The sequence below is a fragment of the Crassostrea angulata genome, chromosome 7 (assembly GCF_025612915.1).
Source record: "Crassostrea angulata isolate pt1a10 chromosome 7, ASM2561291v2, whole genome shotgun sequence".
NCBI lineage: Eukaryota > Metazoa > Mollusca > Bivalvia > Ostreida > Ostreidae > Magallana > Magallana angulata.
The window spans coordinates 41,553,894-41,574,847 of NC_069117.1; the positions used below are offsets into that span (position 1 = coordinate 41,553,894).

General features: G+C 33.7%; 1 protein-coding gene across 1 annotated transcript in view; it reads left to right on the forward strand.

The window, feature by feature from the left end:
* Positions 1 to 589: 589 nt before the first annotated feature.
* Positions 590 to 20,954, forward strand: part of LOC128192597 (rab proteins geranylgeranyltransferase component A 1-like) — a 33,585-nt gene continuing 13,220 nt past the window's right edge. The window contains exons 1-13 of the mRNA XM_052865389.1: positions 590 to 654; positions 766 to 829; positions 9,538 to 9,653; positions 9,912 to 10,329; positions 10,475 to 10,591; positions 10,781 to 10,901; positions 11,251 to 11,366; positions 11,612 to 11,718; positions 12,195 to 12,269; positions 12,511 to 12,555; positions 12,696 to 12,755; positions 13,019 to 13,082; positions 13,308 to 13,404. Coding sequence (XP_052721349.1) covers positions 590 to 654; positions 766 to 829; positions 9,538 to 9,653; positions 9,912 to 10,329; positions 10,475 to 10,591; positions 10,781 to 10,901; positions 11,251 to 11,366; positions 11,612 to 11,718; positions 12,195 to 12,269; positions 12,511 to 12,555; positions 12,696 to 12,755; positions 13,019 to 13,082; positions 13,308 to 13,404 — 1,465 coding nt within the window. The remainder of the gene's footprint in view (positions 655 to 765; positions 830 to 9,537; positions 9,654 to 9,911; positions 10,330 to 10,474; positions 10,592 to 10,780; positions 10,902 to 11,250; positions 11,367 to 11,611; positions 11,719 to 12,194; positions 12,270 to 12,510; positions 12,556 to 12,695; positions 12,756 to 13,018; positions 13,083 to 13,307; positions 13,405 to 20,954) is intronic.

A 20,954-nucleotide genomic window follows, 5' to 3' on the forward strand; every position in this document is an offset into this window, starting at 1 on the left:
TTTGAAACAAAATTATTTCTGTGTTATAATGAAGTCTTTTAACTCTGTTTATTGAATCAGGTACTTTAATTCACTAAATCAATATTTTACGAAAACTCGGATAAGAAATTGGAGTAAACAAACCATCATGGCAGAGGATTTGCCAGACGAATTTGATGTCGTGGTTATTGGGACAGGTAAACTTAAACACGTCCAAGCTTCCCCTCTCTTCTGTTAGTAATAATGTGAATTACTCACGGTATTTTTGATTAATTGATCTGTTAATATACATTGTAATCATTTCAATTTCAATTATTCAATGAGAGTGTCAGATCATGATAATTGAACATGATCTGATGATCATAGCATCCCACTGTCTGATCAGTGAAATAATTAACAATTGCAACCTTTGTCATTAAAACAAACTCTCAAAATTATTTTTTGTTTAACATCCAGGCCAAAATGATTAAAATAGATAGGGCAAATCTTCTAAACGGATTATTTTATTTTTAAATTCTCTCAAAATACCAGTTGACTTTTTAAAATTAAAAAAAAAAAGCTTTAATAATGTACCTGAAATGTTACAAAAACTATTCTTACTTCCACAGGAATGCCAGAGAGCATTCTGGCGGCAGCTTTTGCTCGCATTGGCCAGAGCGTCCTACACATTGACAGGTATAGATAGATCATTGATCACAAGTAAACTGGTGCATATCTTTTCAATGAAAATTAAAAACAGGTACAATATGCTCAGGGTTTGATTATGAGACACATTTTTCTCTCCAGAAATGGCTACTACAGTGGACAGTGGGCTTCATTCAGTTTAAAAGCAATTGAAGAGTGGGTTAAGGTAAGAGTACATGTATTTCCTTGTAAAAAATAATGATATGAGTGCCATAGTTAATGACCTTTGCCTGATATAACTTTTGATCTTGACTCTTCTTTTGATGAATTCAAAAGTTACCTTTAGATGATAACTGTCTCGAGGCCTCGGCTCTTAATGTTTCTATTTTTGTACATTTGGGATTGGCAGGTACCGTATATACTCGCCTATAAGTACGGTTCGCCTATAAGTCGGTTGCCTTTTTCCAGCTTTAATTTTAAGATTTTGCTGTTGACTCCCTTATAAGTCGGGTCAATTGATGTACAGATACTCTCAATAAAATACCACATTTTATCATACATGTTTTGAGTTCTAAAAAAAAATTGTCCTTTTTTCATCCCCATAATTGCTTCTAGACTATTTCTATCATGGGTCTATGATGTTAATAACTTTTGATTTTAAATGCCATTATTTTTTATAACACTAATTACAAGTTGGTAATAGCTTCAAAACTACCAGGTATTTAAATGGAGTCCTTTTGAAAATTTGATGATAGTGATTGATTTCCTTACTGACTGATTAGGTTGGTAATTAGCCCCTTGAACTGGGGTGTTGGCTTGTGTTGTTTTAGGTGACATGACCCCTATATCTATTATCACCTTAGGTGTGAAAAACTGACTGCTTGAATTTTCTTTTTATGAACTCAGGTTCAATGCATTTATCTGTTTATTATTTAAAAAGAAATATAACTTACTTCTCTCTTGTGAATTTTTTTTACTATGTCTCACCTATAAGTCGGACCCCCACTTTTCACTCAATTTTCTACTCCAAAAAATCTGACTTATAGACGAGTATATACGGTAGGTATATATGTATGCTTGTGTTATTACTAGGCCAGTAGGGATGTCAACGATTACCCGGTTAACCGGGTACTCGATCGAACGTCCGAGTATCGAATACTTAAATCGGTACTCGGTTACTCGGATGTATATTTTTTAATATTTTTAAGTTTATTTAATAATGCATTAAAACATCGGTTTTAAAACTTAAAATGTCCATTGCACTTGCACATACAGTAATTAGGATTTCCTACGCCTCTAAATATGCTAAATGACCGTTATCGCCTGTGGCGGTGTTTATTTAAACAATAAAATGATTCATCTCGGATATGAAGGTAGCGACATTGCAGAAAAAAGACATAACCCGCGTTAGCGGGTTATGTAAATTTTTTCTGCAGTGATCGCTACCTTCATAACCCCCATGAATCATCAAAGAAAGCATTTTATTGTTTATATTAACATCTCTCTTTAACAAATCAATAATTTGATTATGAAAAGTAAGTAAAATTCGCTAAATTACTGTTAATGTACGTAAGTAGGTTAGCTAAAAGGAACAGCCTAAATGCCCTAATCGTCTCCTGTGAAACTGAGAGTCTGGCATCATCATGACCATTTCGTGCAGTCCATGATATTTTGTAGGTCGCTCTAGGTTTAGACCAATCGATAAACAGGGCATGTCAATTTCAGACCTGTCAATTTCTACTCAAGTTTCAGCCGCTGTAGATTTCGACCAATCGATGAACGGGGCATGTAGATTTCAGTCTGGCTGTTTCTATAGAGCTATGAATTAACTATAAGTTTTCGCAAGAAATAGAGGGAATAATACTTTGTAGATGTTAATATATAGTAATTATAGTGACCAAGCTCCTGTAACCTAGCTTTTCTCAACTTTAGCTGTCTTCTACCCTTATTTTTGGCTTACTTTAATGATTTGTTTTCACTGAACATCATTAAGGTCTTCCGTTTCCAACGGAAGACCTTACTATTATTCTGAAAAATTTTCAAATTTCTTATTATTTTTTTTTTTCTTCTAGACGCCAACTTTGATCCTTAATATCTCGCTCGTTTGTTCACCGATTGTTTTGAAATTTTCAGGACTGATAACATGCCGCGTGATGTTGTCGTTGCATATTTTAGTTGAGGAAAATCCCCATCCGGTTTTGAGTTATTCCCCTTTTAGTAAAATTTAACGACTTCTTTTGTCCAGGGGGGTTTAGCTATAACGATGACTGGCAGAGTCTCAAAGATGGGCTGGTTTGGAAGCTAATACATTGAATTTGTGCGAGATATATTTTATTTATTATTTAAATGCAAATAAAAGGGGTGGTAAAGATGTTGAAACAAAGGTACGAAAAAAATTCAAAAAAATTCGCGTATTTTCCATGTTAGTTTTCTACCTGATAAAAATTTGTTATAACATGTAATTTAAAAGATCTTGGTCTTACCAAGACCTTTCATTCGGTATACAGAAAAAGGGGCTGGCCCCTATAATTAGGGAGTTAGATGCGTCAAAAGTTTCTTGTCAATAACTTGTAAAGGAATAAAAATTTCTGATGCATTATTGAAGCAAAGTTGTAAAGAAATTAATTTTAAATCCTTCCGTGGTATTCAATTTAATGTTTTCGTAATTTATAGCCAGTATTTGCAGAAACAATTGTTGTCAGTTCGGTCCATTTTTGTGGGGGTGCGCACGTTTAGGAGGTTATGAAAGGGCTTTTTGTAATGCACTAACTGATACATGCAGCGCGCAAAAATAATTCTACATAAAATTCCCAAATGTTTTTATTCATATGTACATATTCATTTCATAAAGATGAACTTCTTTGACCTTATTTTTATTGTTTGTTTCATAACTGTGCCCCTTTCTATATTTAGATGCATTACGAGACTCAGGTAACCGATCGATAGAAGAGTCGCTAGCTGTATTCAGGCCGTGGCCTTGACGACAGTGCATATGCTTGTAGAGCTGGACGTACACATGTTTAACGCCCCACTGTGTTACTGTAACAGAGACATTTTGAATTGTTTCAGTACTGGGAGATGTGTTAATAAAATGGTTCGAATGCATGGTAATTAAACTCAACTTTTCTACAGTACGTATACACGGCCGTCATATAAAGCACAATGTGTATTACTGACATGACAAATGTACGCTGGCAATTTAAACGAACGCGGGATTGCTCCCGATAGAACATTTCTTTTAAAGCAAAACAAAATACTGATTTCCAATGGATATAATATTATCATCGTGGAGATGATTTTAAAAAGTGAACTTAATATTCGTATACGATAATATTTGAATCCAAAGCCGCTATTTTTAAGTAACGGTTATTAGGGATATTAATTATGACTTGCCCCGCGTTTCACGTTTTTTACTTGCAATGCATCTACAAACGAAAATACCAAACAACCTTCGGCAGCAATTTATAAATTATTTATTACATACTAGTACACAATATTAAAGAGATAATTAAATAAATTGTGCTTTATAATTGTACTCGCTATCTTCCGTGGAAATAATGGCATGGAAAAAATGTTGTTCAATGTTCATCAAAAACGATGTAGCCTTAGCAATCGAAAATAATTAACAAACTGTATATTGATAGATTGACACATTAACAAACATTCAGACCCGCAATGTATTTTTTGCAAATTCTATAAAATGTAGACTCAGTAAGTGAATTTTTCCGTTTGGGGTATTTTGAATCACATGTGTACGCTATGTGTACATGTACATATAGATTAATAGCCATATAGATAAACACTTTCAGTGTTGAATTTTTAAAAGATATTTTGTACATGCAAAGCAATGCAATGCAAGGGCTATTAAATTCGAACAATGTACATACGGTTGGATCGAACTGATACTGGTTCTGCTTGTTCTACAAACAGTGAATGAAATGCGAAGTATTAGGGTGTTATTTTTTAAACAAATAAGTATTGCTCTCTTAAAACCTTGCATTACTGAACAAAGTATTTCATCGGAAGCATTATTAGTTACCTTAGGAGCATATATGTAGCTCTCCGTCTGGAAAAATTGAGTACCATCCGAAATTTTTCATACAAGGGCTATACAGACTTGCAGCTAACATTACCTTAGAATTTGCCGCTGTTCATAAATTCATTAAAAGACGTTCAGGTTCAAGTGGTTATATGTCGTTTGATATGGGATTTATGATGTCTATTTATATTATTTTAATTAAGGACAGACGATACATTCCTCAATTTTATATAATTTTCCTTGATATTTCATTCCTTATTTATTAACATTTAAACCTGTTAATCCCAAAAAATTTAGAGTACATTACCAGGCTCGTTTTGGAGCTAGAATATTTCGAACTTTCCTTAAAATAGCACGCAAAATGCATTTGAATGCTTATAAGTTAAGTCATACTATATATTTTAATTTGAACACTTTATATCCAAACCAAAAAAATCATATTACATAAAAATTTAATTATGAAATAACAAAGTGGAAATCTTGATTCTCATTGTGGAGACAAGAAAAAATGGAAGATACATGTAGGTCGTGTCTGACCTTCATATAATACAAGCAATAGCTTTCTAAAAAGCTTGCCTGACTACCCAAATTTATTCAATGGAAGCATGCATGTATCAATTAGGCTATCTTATAAGAAATGAAATTTAATTTTCGCTGCGGATCATAAATTATTAAACTGAACGTGCAGAGTTTAGAAGCAATTTCAATCTTTTTCTTCGATCGAGTGCATGTACCTGTATATCACTGGAAATTAAATCATTTCATTATTTTAAATCATTTTAGGAATGTACTTGTATCGAATAATCTCAAAAAGCCAAATTGAAAATTGAATTTGTTATATATTAGATGCAAAATCAAAGACATTTTGTTATTTCTAACCATATAGGAAAGGATATTCAAACACGTACATGTAGCATCGTTATTTGAAAGTGTGTGTGTGTGTGTGGGGGGGGGGGGTAGGGGGTAGGTGGGCAGCTTTATCCAAAAAATATCGTGACAAGGAATTTAAAAAATGGGGAATTTTGAAAATCCTAATCCGTAGGTGGGAGGGGGTATTTACATTTTAACTTCAATTTAATTCAATTAGAATTACTTTATTTTTTGGTTCCATTTATTACATGCTCCGACAAAAGTGAAAGATCCATGATATCTCTATTTATTATATGACCAGTTAAGAAAATAGAGTGGGTAAGACCATCTACACATCATGTGCTCTTGCCTAACTTGGACTCGCCCACTAATCGGCGAGCCAAAATTATGAATGAGAGGTATTATGGCGCGAAGTCTTTCTTTACCATTCACGCAACAGCTGAGATCTCAGATAGATCCATCGGCATAGATCCATTGGGAGGGTGTCAACTAATAACTACATATATTATACTTTGGATTGAATGTTTTAGAAGAAATCTATCCAATTAACATACACAGTGACACTTAATTGACTAGCAATTGTTTGATGTACATTTACATTTGTACACGCGAGTGAAACCCTTTTCCAGATGAATGAAATCGCCCAATTGATCGAAAATCGGGTCACACGTACCCCACTTCGGCGAATTACTTGTACGTAGCCCCTCCAGTAAATATTCCAATTATATGAATTTATATTTGTTTTAATTAATCCAAACTGATGATTCTTTGTTAATGATGATAATCCAACACCAACCATTACTTACATTGTACTACTTAGACAATGTGTATCATCTTGTTGCGATGACACCTCCCTCTTTTTTTTTTTTGACCTTTCAAATATGGCAATCTATTTTTAAATCAGGATTACACACGTGCAATGTGAAAAGCCCTTTTAATTGAACACTCTTGCTCATTGTTGCTTATTACATCCCATATAACGTTTTCATCAATTATGAATATAAATGTTGACACATTAAAGATGCATCGTCAGACAATTATTAATTCAAGCTTGTGGGTGCCCCCCCCCCCTCCCCCCCCCCCCACCACACTTTTTCTCACAGCAACTAATTTTTCCGGATTAGGATTTTGAAGATTTTGGGAAAGTCTTTTTTTTTTTTTTTTTTTTTTTTCTTTTGCTTGTCAAGATTTTTTTGGATGAGTCTGCCCCCCCCCCCCCCCCCACTTTCAAAAAGGATGCTACGTGCCTGCATAAAGATAACAACATTCAAGGGCCTTCCGTCATTTTCAAGCCATGATAAACATGATAAAAAGGACTCTCAAAATAAAAAAAATAGACGCAAAGTAAACTGCATTCACGGCATATGTTCACATGGTATTCCTATTCCTATTCTATTCCTATTTTGGACTCGTCCACTTTAACTACGAAAAAATTAATGAATGAGACATTCTGATTCTGGCGTGGAGTCTTGTAAATGAAATTTCCATTGATCTGAATGGATTTTTCCGTGAGGGTCGGGGTAGGTATAAAAACAAATTTAATCGTTCAAAGTTTTGAATTGTTAACAACGAAATATCAGATCGAATGTTTTAGAACGATTTATAAATCCAAAATACAGTCATTTTTAATCGGTTGACGCGTGAGCATATGTATTAAGTAGGCGGGCATCCTTACACCCTATTAATTAAAGACAAATGAAATCGCGTCCAGCAGAACTCCCTGGCATTTTAGTGTATGTTATTATAAATTTATGATTTTGTTTGTTAATAACAATTCAACATCAATCATTAATTAACAATGTACACTCTAGTACGCTAATACACAATTTTGTTGCGATGACCCCCCCCCCCCCCCCCCCGGCCATTATACCTATTTTTAAATCAGGATTACACACGTGCTTGCATGTGCAGAAGACAATCTGGAACTTAACTGATAACTATATCATCTCTTTGGAAATTTACTTCTCCGTAAGCAAAAACGTGTAGTAACTGATACATGCAATTGTGAAAACCATAGAGGAATGCATGATCTGCGCATAATAACTAACTGCTTGATACAATATTTCTTTTTTCCAACATGTTTTAAGTCAATAATAATATGAAAATATATGCTTGACTTCATAACGGAAATTGATCCAGATAAATATAATTATCAAAAATAAACCTAAAAAACAAACTACACTTTCAGCCTTCACCCACAATATTGCCTTTTCGATATTTGTCATCGTGGTAGATCCGTGTAACAATCTATTAAGTAGGTGCTTGCACGACATAGAACCGGCCCTTGCTGACCATGCAACGTTTTCATTAACACATATAAAGGAAAAAAATATTTAGATTTTTTCTTGGATTTATTTTGATGTAAATAAAAAAGAGAAGAAATTAGTTCTATAATATATATGCGATGTAAATCTTTTTTCCATGCAACATTTCGTATAAAACAACGAAGAGTAGTATCTTGAAACTTCATTCAAAATTTTATTAGACCTTTAAATTGTAAAATGCTAACATTGAAAATTGTGCCCGATTTCTTTTTTTTTAAGGTAAATCTTTATTGATTAAAAAAAACTGATTCTTTGAGACAAAATAAATTGACATAATCAGTTTGACATTCTCTAAGTGCAGTTCTGTAGCTCTAAGTCTGAAAAAGAATCGGATGGACGACCTAGGACCCAGATCGTCCATCCAAATTTCTTGAATGTTGCCATTTCTTTCGTACGCGGACGCATGTTGGCCGAATACTCACCGAGACTAAATGGTTCGTATTTTAAGTTTTAACTGCGTTTAAAGGTAATATTGGAATTCCGATAATTTTGAAAATGATTAATTAAATAAAAAGGGTTAAAATTACCGTTAAATTACCGGCATCGGTCTTCCCCATGCGCGAATCTAGACGAGTAGGGTGAGGGTTCCAGACCCCACCCCAACCCCCGCAAAATTTCTTTCCATTACATGTACAATATAAAATTACAAAAATATGCCTCGGACATCCCCAGGCAAACTCAAATAACCGTCAGACACTCAACCCCCACCCCAGGAAAATTTTTCTTATCCGCGCATGCCCCCTCCCCCCCCCCCCCCCCTCAAAAACAAAATTATTCTTCAGAACCCCCTGTAAAATTTCGAGGATCTCCGCATACATTCTAAAAGATTCATTGGCCCTTGCTTTCGATAAAAAATGCGAGTAAAATGTTTGGTCTTTTTACGTTCATACCGGGCATACCCACTGTGTGATTATAATCGTCGTCCATATTCTGTGTATATTGAGTCAATTATGATGATTAGATAAGTTTCTCAAAAAAAAATGCACATGCAAAAAAACAACATGCGGCGAATCAAACTTCAGACAACTTTTAAAGATCTGTATTTGCTTTTATACATGTACTTTGTTTCTTTTACACAGTGTTTACACATCTAATATTGCACCATGGTCAGGTATCAATTTTTGTATTACGTCACAAGTATGACGCAGCTACGACGGAAGACCTAATCGTTGCTTGCAACGAGCTCGTCTCTAGTTTATATAATCTATTATATAAATTAGACAGCACACAGTAGAGAAATTGAACAGACCAAAAATGCCGCCACCGACTTCAAAGGTCTGGAAATATTTTCAAAGAACTGAAGATTCAAAAAACGTTAAATGTCAGCTGTGCGAAGTAAACTTATCCTATACGGGGGAACGACAAACATGTTAAATCACATTTGTCTTAAACATAAGGAGGAATTTGACAGGCCAGAAACTCCAGAAAAACAAAAACTCATAATTCTTACAACAGAAACACACTTACGGGGAAACCTCCCATTAGATCATGTGGTTTTATTTCTACAAAAGTGACCAAGGTTTTACAGTTATCAATGTACTTGTTCATATTTATTTACACTTTTACCGAGTACCCGGGTACTCAATCGGAAAAATGTCCGAGTAACCGAATACTGAAAATTGACCGATTTGACATCCCTAGTTATTACATACATGTAGTATGAAACCAACAAATCATAATATTTTTTAAAAAATTTTGTAGGAGTCGCAAGCGCCAGAAGAAGTATACACATCTGACGTTAAAACTGATGGCGAACAGGTTATGCTGCATCTGAAAGACAACAGTTACCAAAAACATAAACTGCAGTTCCATATTAGGTATTGGGGTATTCTTTTTTTCTCTAAAGATGTGTCATTTAATTTTGAGAACATCATCACAATATCAGGGCTTATATTGTTAAACACATTAATGGCATAACAAGAGTGGCTGTTAAAAAGGATGGTAATGTCATCTGATTGGAATATGGCAATAATATATGCTTACCGGTAATAGGAATTCTTTTTCAAAACTGTTGAAAGATATGCATGTATTTAGTTGCTTTTTTTTATATTGATATTTTAAAATTTATTTTATAGTGACCCAGAACCAGAGTTAGAAGAAAAGATAGAAGCAGTGAACAACATTGCTGATGGATCCCAGGAAAATGATTCAAACAAAAGTACAAAAGGTGGTTTAGATCAAGACCCTGGAGACAATGTTGAAAAGGAGAAAGAGAAATCGGAACCAGAATCTACGGGTCTCAATCAAGCACAAACTAGTCCTGAAAATTTGAAAGAAGTTACTGAGGCAAATGAGAGCAATGAAAATAATGCGGAGTCTGGAATGCAGAACTCTTTAGAAGATAAGCCTCCAGAACCAAGTCCTAATGTTGACAATGCAGCACCTGATGTGAAGGATTTAAAACCTACTACAGACAAACCATCCTCACCATTATGGACAGAATCTAAATTAAGAAAGGAGTGGAGAAAGTTCAATCTGGATTTGTCACCAAAGGTACAAAAATTTAATGAGAACATTTACAATATTACATACAATACATCCAATGTTTTAATATTGTAACAGTAAGTTCATAGTAAATTGCAAAGAAGAAAATCTGACACGGAGCAATATGTTCACAGTGTATATTTGGATGTTTCAGCTCTTGTACTGTGGTGGCAGCATGGTGGAGCTACTCATCACTTCAGATATTGCCAAATATTGTGAATTCAAAACTGTCTCAAGAATGCTGACATTGATAGATGGAAAGCTAAAAAAGGTAACAAAAAAAAAATAATCTATAGATAGATGGACATAAATGTAAACACCTGTGTACCAAGTTATTTCTAATGCATAAAATGAGTAATTCGTTTGTTTTCAATTCTAGTAAATAAAAAGAAATTTCAGTGGTAAACCTTCTTTGTACGGATTGATTCTCATTATTCATTTTGTACATGTGCATGGTTAGGTGCCCTGCTCCAGAGCCGATGTTTTCAGCAGCAAGGATGTTTCAATGATCGAGAAACGAATGATGATGAAATTCCTGACTTTTTGTGTGGACTTTGAAAAGCATGAAGAAGATTACAAAGGTAATACATGTACAAATGTACTTGTATTGAACAGAAGTAGTGTTCATGTATAATGCATCTTCATTTATCAGTGGGTAATCAAGTGTTTTCAGGTGTTGAAAATTTCTAATGAAACGGGAGGAATTAATATCTGCTTATAATCACGAGAGGCATATCTTGCGGATTTTAAAATCTCTCTTTTTTTTTCTAAAAGATGTAAATGAAATGAAACAATGGTAAAAAATTGGTGATTGCAATTTTATATTCTCACGATTTGATGCAAAGTGGTTGAATCGCAGAATTAAGTACTTGCAATAAATAAGGAATCTACAGTATTGAATACATTTGTACTATGTCATGAATCTTGTAGAATTTATGGAGAAGCCTTATAAGGAGTACTTGGAACATCAGAAACTGTCCAAAAATGTCATCCATTTTATTCAGCATGCAATTTCAATGACAAGTGACTCAACACCTACGCCTGAGGTAAATTTGATATTCAAAAACATGAAAGATACCAGTCATGTATCCTATTTTAAAGAAATTATTAAAGAGAGCATTATTATTGTAGGAAATTGCTGAATAAATTATCATTGATATTGGAAGAAAACTGTTTTGAAATCATTTAAAATTCTTTACATGTATTATTAATACAGGTACCTGTACACATGCATGTAATGCCTTTTGTCACATGATGTCTTGATGTGAATGTTTTATAATCACTTTTCAAGGGATTAAAAAAGACACAGAAGTTTTTACATTCTCTTGGTCGCTATGGAAACACTGCTTTTCTGTGGCCATTATATGGCAGTGGTGAAATGCCCCAGAGTTTCTGCAGGTAGGATATTTATGGTCATCAATGCAAGATACACAAGTTCATGGACATGTATGCAAGATCCATGTAAATTTCTCCACATAAGGTTCCAAATACTGTAGAATCATTAAAATTCGTGGGGGCCAATTTTTGTGAATTGCTTAAATTTTACAGGTTTGTGGGGACTAATTTCGTGTATTCTTGTATACCTTCTAAAAGAAATATGACTGTATTGCCTTAATTTATTAATTGGTGGAGGATGTTAATTCTTGGATAAGAGGTACCCACAAATTCCATGAAAATTGAGCCACCATGAAATCTAATGATTCCACCGTAGCATACCGGTACCTGTTTCTTCATGAAAATGTACAAGAGCATGTATGTAAACTATGACATTACTGGTAATCTATTACAGAATGCATGCTGTGTACATTTATGTATGGGTGTGTGTATTGCCTGAGGATATAACTGTATACTATGCATTTATTATTCTATTACAGAATGTGTGCTGTGTTTGGTGGTGTGTATTGTCTAAGAACTCCTGCAGCTTCACTGGTTGTCAACAGTGACAATGTGTAAGTTCTTCAGACTCCAGCTCATTGTCCATCTTAACAAGACAAAGCTATATTCAAGCAAAATGAATAATGCAAGCCTGGGGCAAATCCATAAATTAAACAAAATTTAAAGTTTTCCATTCTTAGCCCATATCTTGTACATATAATCAGATTCTGTAATCGTTTTTAGGTGCACATGCATGTTTATATTAGTAGTAACTGATTCTTGAAATGTTCTTTGTTATAACTTTAATGTTTTCAGATGCACTGGTGTAGTAATGACGACTGGAAAGCAAATCAAATGCAAGTAAGTAGAGTACATGAACGATGATTTGTTATAATTTATCAAGATAAATAGATTTAGTTTAAGAAGATGCTATACATGCAATGCCTTAAGTATTGTTTTATGGTAGATATAAATTATTGCTTAATATTCTTTATTTTTAGGTGTTTAGTGATGGAAAACTCCTATGCTCCTGATTCCTATATTGACAGTGTTTCTAACAGGTATTTTTTGTATTCATGTACGTTTATGTATGAATAACCTGTGTTTACATGTATTGACCATTAGATGATAGCATTTATGAGTAAAGCAGGAAAGTTAGGTCTTTGCTATTAGAATGATGTAATTGCAGTGGAATTAAATTTAAATTGGTGTTGGTCTCTTTGTGTTGTGAGTATGTAAGTGGATATAACATCTAATTTTAATTGATGAATTGTCATTCATGCCAGTTTGATTAAATGAAACTGATGTCATATTGTTTTTTTAGATTAGTCAATCGTGGTATTCTGGTGACGGACAGATCTATCATGGCTGCAGACGATCCTCATCAGGTTGTCTATTATACTTATCTTCACATATTTCTTTGAGAATTTTGTAGAAAAAACCCAAGATTAAATTTTGAAATATGCCGGTATATATCACTTAAAAAAACCAAACATCTATACTGTTTGTAAATGAAACTTATCAATTCGTTGTTGAAAACAAGAAATCATGATAAACGTTGCATGAGACAAGCTTTCAAGTCATAATGTTTTTGTTGGGTATCATCCTTGTAGCTATCCTTGCTGAGAATTCCAGACAGCAGCGATGAGGAACACCCCACCACCCTCCTGGAGTTACCTGCCGCTTCTATGATGTGTCCAACAGGCTTATGTAAGCACCTGGTCTCATACACTATATAGATGTACATTTATTACTATGTACGATGTACCTACATTAATTTGTTTATGTATTTATAGACTGTTGATTTCAAAATAATTTTGATCTAACTAAAGCCAGACCTGTTTTTAACTGCTGCATGAAACCAGTAGCATAATTTGAGGCAAGACTTTAGTCAGATTGAAATAATTTTATTGTTGATACTTGGAAGAAAATGTTCTTACAAATTCAGAGTTTTAATATTCTGACAACCACTACTTTTACTTTTGATAGATAAGAGCAGTGAGCTGTAAATTGCTTAGATAATTATGCATGTATACTTTAAAAGCAGAAATATTTGTTCAGGATTTAATTTTGTTATTTTCGTTGGCAATAAAAATCAACGAAATGAAATCCATGACGAGTTTTTAACCCAAGTATTAATGAATACAAAGTTGATACTTGAGATTACAATTGACGAAATCAAATGCCTATGAAATTTTATTTGGTTAAAAAATGTAACGTGTCTGCCTTAACACGCTAATATTTATAATGGGTCCCCTCAGATACAGTACAGCTCACGAGTATCCCGACAAAAACACCGACCACCGTGTTTGAAAGTCCACGCTGAGCGTGGAAGTGTCGGTACCTTTGATCTATTGTTCTCTGTTACGGCCACGGAACGAGAAAAAACACGGTGCGACACGGTGCAACGCGATGCAACACGGACAGTAACACGGTGTAACACGCGGTATTTACCTGTGAAAAAAGGAGGATTTAGGAATAAAACTTATAAAGAATAAAATATTTATTGATGTACGTAAGAGAATGAAAGAAAAAGACAAAGAACTAGAGCAAAGCTCGTTGCAAAGCAACGAGTGGGTCTTCCGTTAATGTCGGAAGTAAAGCTGGAAGTTCCTGTAAGAAGCAAAGCTCTTTAACCAATAACAAGAGTAACTAAAATAAAAAGATGAAAAAAATCGAATTATTCCTGATACGACTTAACAAAATCCGAATTATTTTAAGTACGACTTGACAAAATCCTTCCTGATTTCAAGAACGACTTAACAAAAAAAATCCGAATGTGTTCAAGTACGACTTAACAATTATTTTTGGTACGAGTTAACTTTACTTTGAACATTACGCTATTTTTTAAACCAAGGACGCGGAAACAAAATTTCCGGAAAAATCAATTTTTAAACCCCAATATCTCTTTAATGCATCGTCCGATTTTAAAACGGATTTAAGTGTTAGATTCAGCTTGATAAGTTCTATAAAACACATATTCATTTTTGATTTGATCAGAAAATTCATTTTTTCGAAAAATTTGTTTCACTTCCGGTTTCGACCGAAAGTGACGGATTTTTATTTCCAGCCTTATTGCACATGTAAATTGCCAAATTCATAATTACAGAAAATTTCAAGACTCTATCTTAAAGCGTTTTTGAGAAATGACGCGGACTAATTGCCTTTTTTTTAAGTTTAAAAATGACGTAACGTCAAAACGGAAGTGACGTTGTTATGGAAACTTTAACATCTTTGAGGCATTATAATTGCACATAATCCCTGAAAGTTTCCTTCAAATAAGTTGAAAACTTTTTGAGTTATGAAGCCGAAAAGGAGTCAGAAAAAAAAGAAAAAGAAAACTAGAGCAAAGCTCGTTGCAAAGCAACGAGTGGGTCTTCCGTTAATGTCGGAAGTAAAGCTGGAAGTTTCTGTAAGAAGCAGAGCTCTTAAACCATTAACAAAAGTAACTAAAATAAAAAGATGAAAAAATCGAATTATTCCTGGTACGACTTAACAAAATCCGAATGATTTTAAGTACGACTTAACAAACACCTTTCCGATTTCAAGAACGACTTAACAAAAAAAATCCGAATTGTCTAAGTACGACTTAACAATTATTTTTGGTACGAGTTAATTTTACTTTTAACATTTCGCTATTTTCTAAACCAAGGACGCGGAATAAAAATTTCCGGAAAAATCAATTTTTAAACCCCGATATCTCTGTAATGTATCGTCCGATTTTAAAACGGCTTTCAGTGTTAGAGTCAGCTTAATAAGCTCTATAAAACACATATACATTTTTGATTCGATCAGAAAATTCATTTTTTCGAAAAATTTGTTTTACTTCCGCTTTCGACCGGAAGTGACAGATTTTCATTTCGAGCCTTATTACAGAGGTAAATCGACCAAATCATAACCATTGAAAATTTCAAGCCTCTATCTTAAAGCGTTTTTGAGAAAAGTCCGGGACAAAATGACTTTTTGAAATTTTTAAAAATGACGTCACGTCAACACGGAGGTGACGTTCTCTTTAAAACTTTTACATTTTTGAGGGACGCCAATTTGCTAAAATCTCTGAAAATTTGATCAAAATCGGTAAAAAACCTTTTGAGTTATGAAGCAAAAAAGGAGTCAGAAGAAAAGAAAAAGAATAATAATAATAACTAGACACGATCTCGTTGCGAGCAACGAGGAGGTCTTCCGTCCGATTTTTAAAAGGCAAATCACGTCATCGACTTTAATTTTCGAAAACAAAACATGATATGGAAATAGGAGTGAAGTACTAATGCTTACCTGTAATGCTTTTTATAAGTTCTCTTACGTTGCTTTTTTAAATACTTGCATTTCTTTCAATTGAAATAGACAAGATTAAACTTTTTTACCTCTGGCCCCTAATATCCCTAGTTAGGTAACGCATGAGAAAATCATTATATTGTAAGGATATATAAACGTATTATACCTAAAGTCTGTCCCAAGATATTTTTGCCACACATTCTCTTAAATTATTTGATATTTGTAAATATCTCTTGATTCAGACGATGTTCATTCGATAGTATGAAAAAATCCCAAGATTTCCCTTTTGAAACGCCCCCTCTAGCTTGTCAGGTTTTAATACACGGCTAAAAAAAGAACGTCTACGGGGATTTTGCATTGCATCAGCCATTATAAAGCCCGGATGATAACTTTAAAAAATTGTGCTAGATATTCCGAAAGACTTCCGAATTGAGGAAAGATGTAAACATTCCCCATTATAAATATCCGTAGGAAATCTGTTTTCGATCCTGTGAATGTTTACGAAGGAAAAATGGTAATTTGTAAATGAAGTTTGACCCCTAAAAACGTTATTACCTAATTACGTAACACATGTTAAAATCAATAGATTTCTTGGATACATAACAGTTGAGATCGACACAAAATTTTAAATTTTGTTTAATTCATGTGATTTTGAATGACAACAGTTGTGAATGGAATTGGAGATCATTGTGGAGAATAAGCAGGTATTGAAAATAATTAATGCACATGATCATGCACATGACAAATAAAGTGTCTTACACATGTAAATCTTAATGTTAAAGCTGCTTGGTCCGATTTTCAATAAAATAATTGTACGCTTTTAAACGATGGTTATGCTAAGTATGTGTGCAATAATATACGTTGCAGTACATGTAGTTTTCCCTGTCAATTAAGCCATATTTCAATGAAAAAATTATGTACATGTTGAAACTCGTTGAATCCGGATGTTGTTTATTACGGCATGCTGCCCAATCCGGCGACATTATTCAGCCCCTTGACATTTTCCCATCATTTATGTTTAAAAAAAATTTGTGCAATCCGGATCCTATCTATTCTGTTAACTGGCGCAATGAAAAAGCCTACTGCATATTATTAGTGAGAGTTATCTCCCGTAGTCCGTCCACTTATCGATCGATCGGCCTTCTGCGAGATATTGACCAATTTTTCTGTCGTTGTTATTGATTTAAACAACTGTTAATATAGATCCAAAGAAGCAACTTTTTTCAGTTAATACCGTAAAGTCTTGTTATGAATTGCAATTGAATAATTAGATTATAGTTCACCAAATTTTTTTCAGGCCGTGATTCAGGATACTGCGGGAGTAAGACTGCCGATATCGTTTGTTATCCCCGTTGCATGGCTACACGTACAGAGTTGCATATTATTCTGTCAAAATGCTCAATTTTTTTTTTATATATAAAATTCTCATTTATATTGATATTTATCTATTGTTTCCCTGCATCAAAACAATTCTCGCCATCAGGTATTTCAGCCACCTGTTGACTTGTTAATGTTTTGTTTAACAATTTACGGTTAAGCATGCACTTTTCAGGTAAATTGGATGTTTGAAAGATTATCAATAACGACGATTTAATTCAAGGATTTCCATCGTATGTATTCCGTTATGGATTTATTGTTTGAAAAAAAATATCTAAAATGAAAATTTGTACCGTAAATAAGATCGATGAAATCTAATATAATTCAGAACAATTGAACATTTTGCAAGAATACACGATCAGGACCTACTGCATTAAATACTACAATTAATTTGCAACAATATCCTCTAAACCGGATGTTGCCTAATCCGGCCATTTTTTTTTTCAGAACCACCCTCCGCCGGATTAGACAAGTTTTGTTGTGTATTCGCAAAATAATCGACATAAAAGGGTTTTGCGTTATTTCGCCGCGTGTTTAAACTGGCCCCTTACGTCGAAGCTAGTATGATTGTATTACGACTTTGACATCTGTTTTTTTTATATAATCTATTATAACATATAAAATATACAGCATGACTATTTAAACAAAAATAAAGCAGTGTACATTTGTTCATTAATAGTTTTGATATTTACGTTGTTTATAATCATTGCAAAACATGCACGATGAATAAACTCAATCATTCGGAGGATGAAACCCAACGGTTTCCTTTTTTAAACATTCCAATGATGTATTTTGGGGGGTTTTTGTATGCCCCAAATTTATTTTTATTTACTTTGAATATTTCTAACGTTGAAAGGAGAGCACTTCCGTTTAAATACGTCTATAAATTTGTAAGATTATTCATTAGGTTTGCAAGGAAAATTATTTGATACTGTAATGGCCGACAAATCGGAACATGCAGCTTGAAGAAATTTCTCAACTTATTATACCTCGAAACGTTATTTCAAATCAGGCACCAAACAATGAAGGGAAATGGAAATATTCGGCGGATCGAAATGTTAAAATATTCTTATGATAAAAATTGGTATTTATGGCAAACAGATTAATCATTTTTTATCTCTTAAAGATATAATCGCACCTGTGTTTTGTATCCATCTCTTTTAAACTCTTTGTAGCCAAATCTGTCAAAATTCGTGGTCGTTTCACCCTCTTGTTGCAACCCCAAACCCCGCTGAAATGTTCACAATCGATGCGCTGATGAACGAAAGACTCGACTAGAAAAACTTGCTGCATGGGCCGTCTAACATTATTAATTTTAATGATGAATTCAGAAACTTTTACATTTCAAAAAGTGTCATTTTTTGTTAAGTTACAGGAACATTGTCATTCATGCACATAAAATTTGTACAAATTAAGTTATAAGTTATTCAACCAGTGTTTGAAATTTGAGACCGTTCTTGAAATATTTGGGAAAGAAATTTTAGGGGTCATCCTTTCATCTTCTTATCGGGCCCGTGTAACAAATTTGAGCCATTTCCGAATAAATGTGTGCACAAAATCGTTAATAAAAGAATGCAGGTAACGGGAGCTTTTAACACGGGAGCAGGGAGTGCTTTAAAACTCATATTTACATGTATTAATTTACCTTGTCAAATTATCAGTCATAGGCATTAGATAACTGATATTGCCTGATTGGCGAATTTGATTTGCCTATTGACTCCATGACATCTACAATTTCGCTTAGTTAAACGTACACATTTTAAAAAAATTGTATATATAATAAGCATGTACTCCAATCAGGTGTTGTACTTTACAGAACGTTTTTTACGCGATCGCCGAGCGCTTCTTTTTGGGGAAGAACAGTCCTAATCAGACAGCAAATACATAATACAGCATACAGACGTTTTTATTAATATAATTATATATAATTTATGAATAAACTATTTAAGTGTGCTTGAATATACAAATTTTAAAGCCAATTCGATTTGTATTAGACAATTAATCTACTAAGTCTAGTGTTCGCTACTCGATCTTCAACTGTCCGAATACAGTCAAAACTTTTTACAATGAATGTACATGTACATTACATTTTTAAAACTCACATATTCTTTCAGAATCAAAAAAAATTAATTTATAAATGAATAAAATCAGCATTGAGTTTGCTTTTTAATGAATCTGACTACCACTGAGAAGAGGTTATACCAATATTGTGACCCTTATTATTTTACGGCCTGAATGTAAATAAAACCTCAACTTGTTTAAAAATGGTTTGTTTTATCGTGCCCGTACCTACCGCAAGCATGTAACATTGGACTTCTTAAGCTGCCTGCTTTTTAAATATATTTCAACTTTTACTTACTACATCCTGCTTAACTCTCTCTCTCTCTCTCTCTCTCTCTCTCTCTCTCTCTCTCTCTCTCATAACTCATAAAAATTCTAATATTTTGTTAGCCAAATGAAGTATCACATTATCATAGATATGTGAATATCGCCTATATTTTGTTGAAATTGGTAGTGTAATGCATTTAATTCTCAACAGCAAAATGTCACAAACGGACACAAGTGAATTTATTTACATTTCAAATCGTACGACTGTAAAACGTACAATTGTATTATATTCATTAATGGCAGCTTTTTTTCCCCTTTATTATACGAACTATGATTTAAATCAATGGTTTGATGCATCGTTAACCAATAGAATTGGAAATGAAAATAACAACGAATCAATGGGCATTGGAATGTGTGATAACGTATAAACACGAGAAGCATGTGTCCTACAGTGAATCGGCTGTCCACTAGCGCGGCATCTCCTCGGCCCGTGTTATGAAAATGTACACTCAACGTGGTGGGTTTGAACTGTTAACGTTTGCAGTTTGATAACTGAATTTTATTTTCCAACAATAAAACTGTTTCATGACATAGACAAGAACACAAAGAACGCCTTTTTTCGATGACAGCCATACTATCTATTTTTTTTTTTTAATTACGAGAGCAAAACAGCAATACTTCGTAGGTAATAATATAGCCTTTTTTTTATTTACTCTTTAATATCGTTAAAATCTGAATTCATTGTGTTTGCAGCTACATAAATAAACCCGTGTGTGCATTACAACAATGCGTATATCTTGTGTATTGGATAACGGCAGACCGCTCGCTTGTCCAGCCGCGACCTATTTTCTCGGCCACGGGCAAGGATCGGATACGTATAATTGTTTACATACATGAAGCTCGGAATACAGCTAGCAAGATTTTAAATGCGACTCAAATACATTGCATAGAAGCAATTCTTATACACATAATATATTTCCCTAGAAAAGAATTAAACTGTTTAAACACTTTCCGAATGCATGCTAGTACACTGTCTATGGTATTAGGTAAAGGTATAATCTTTTTTATTTACTATTAAAATCGGAAGTTTTGTGTTTGCAGCTACATAAAAAAAACCCATGTGTGCATTACAGCAAGACGCAAATCTTGTGTATTAGATAACGGCAGACCGCTCGCTAGTCCATTCGTGACCTATTTCCTCGGCTGCGGCAAGGGATCGGATACGTAATTGTTAACATACACAGTTCGGTATACAGCTAGATTTTAAATGCGACTCAAAT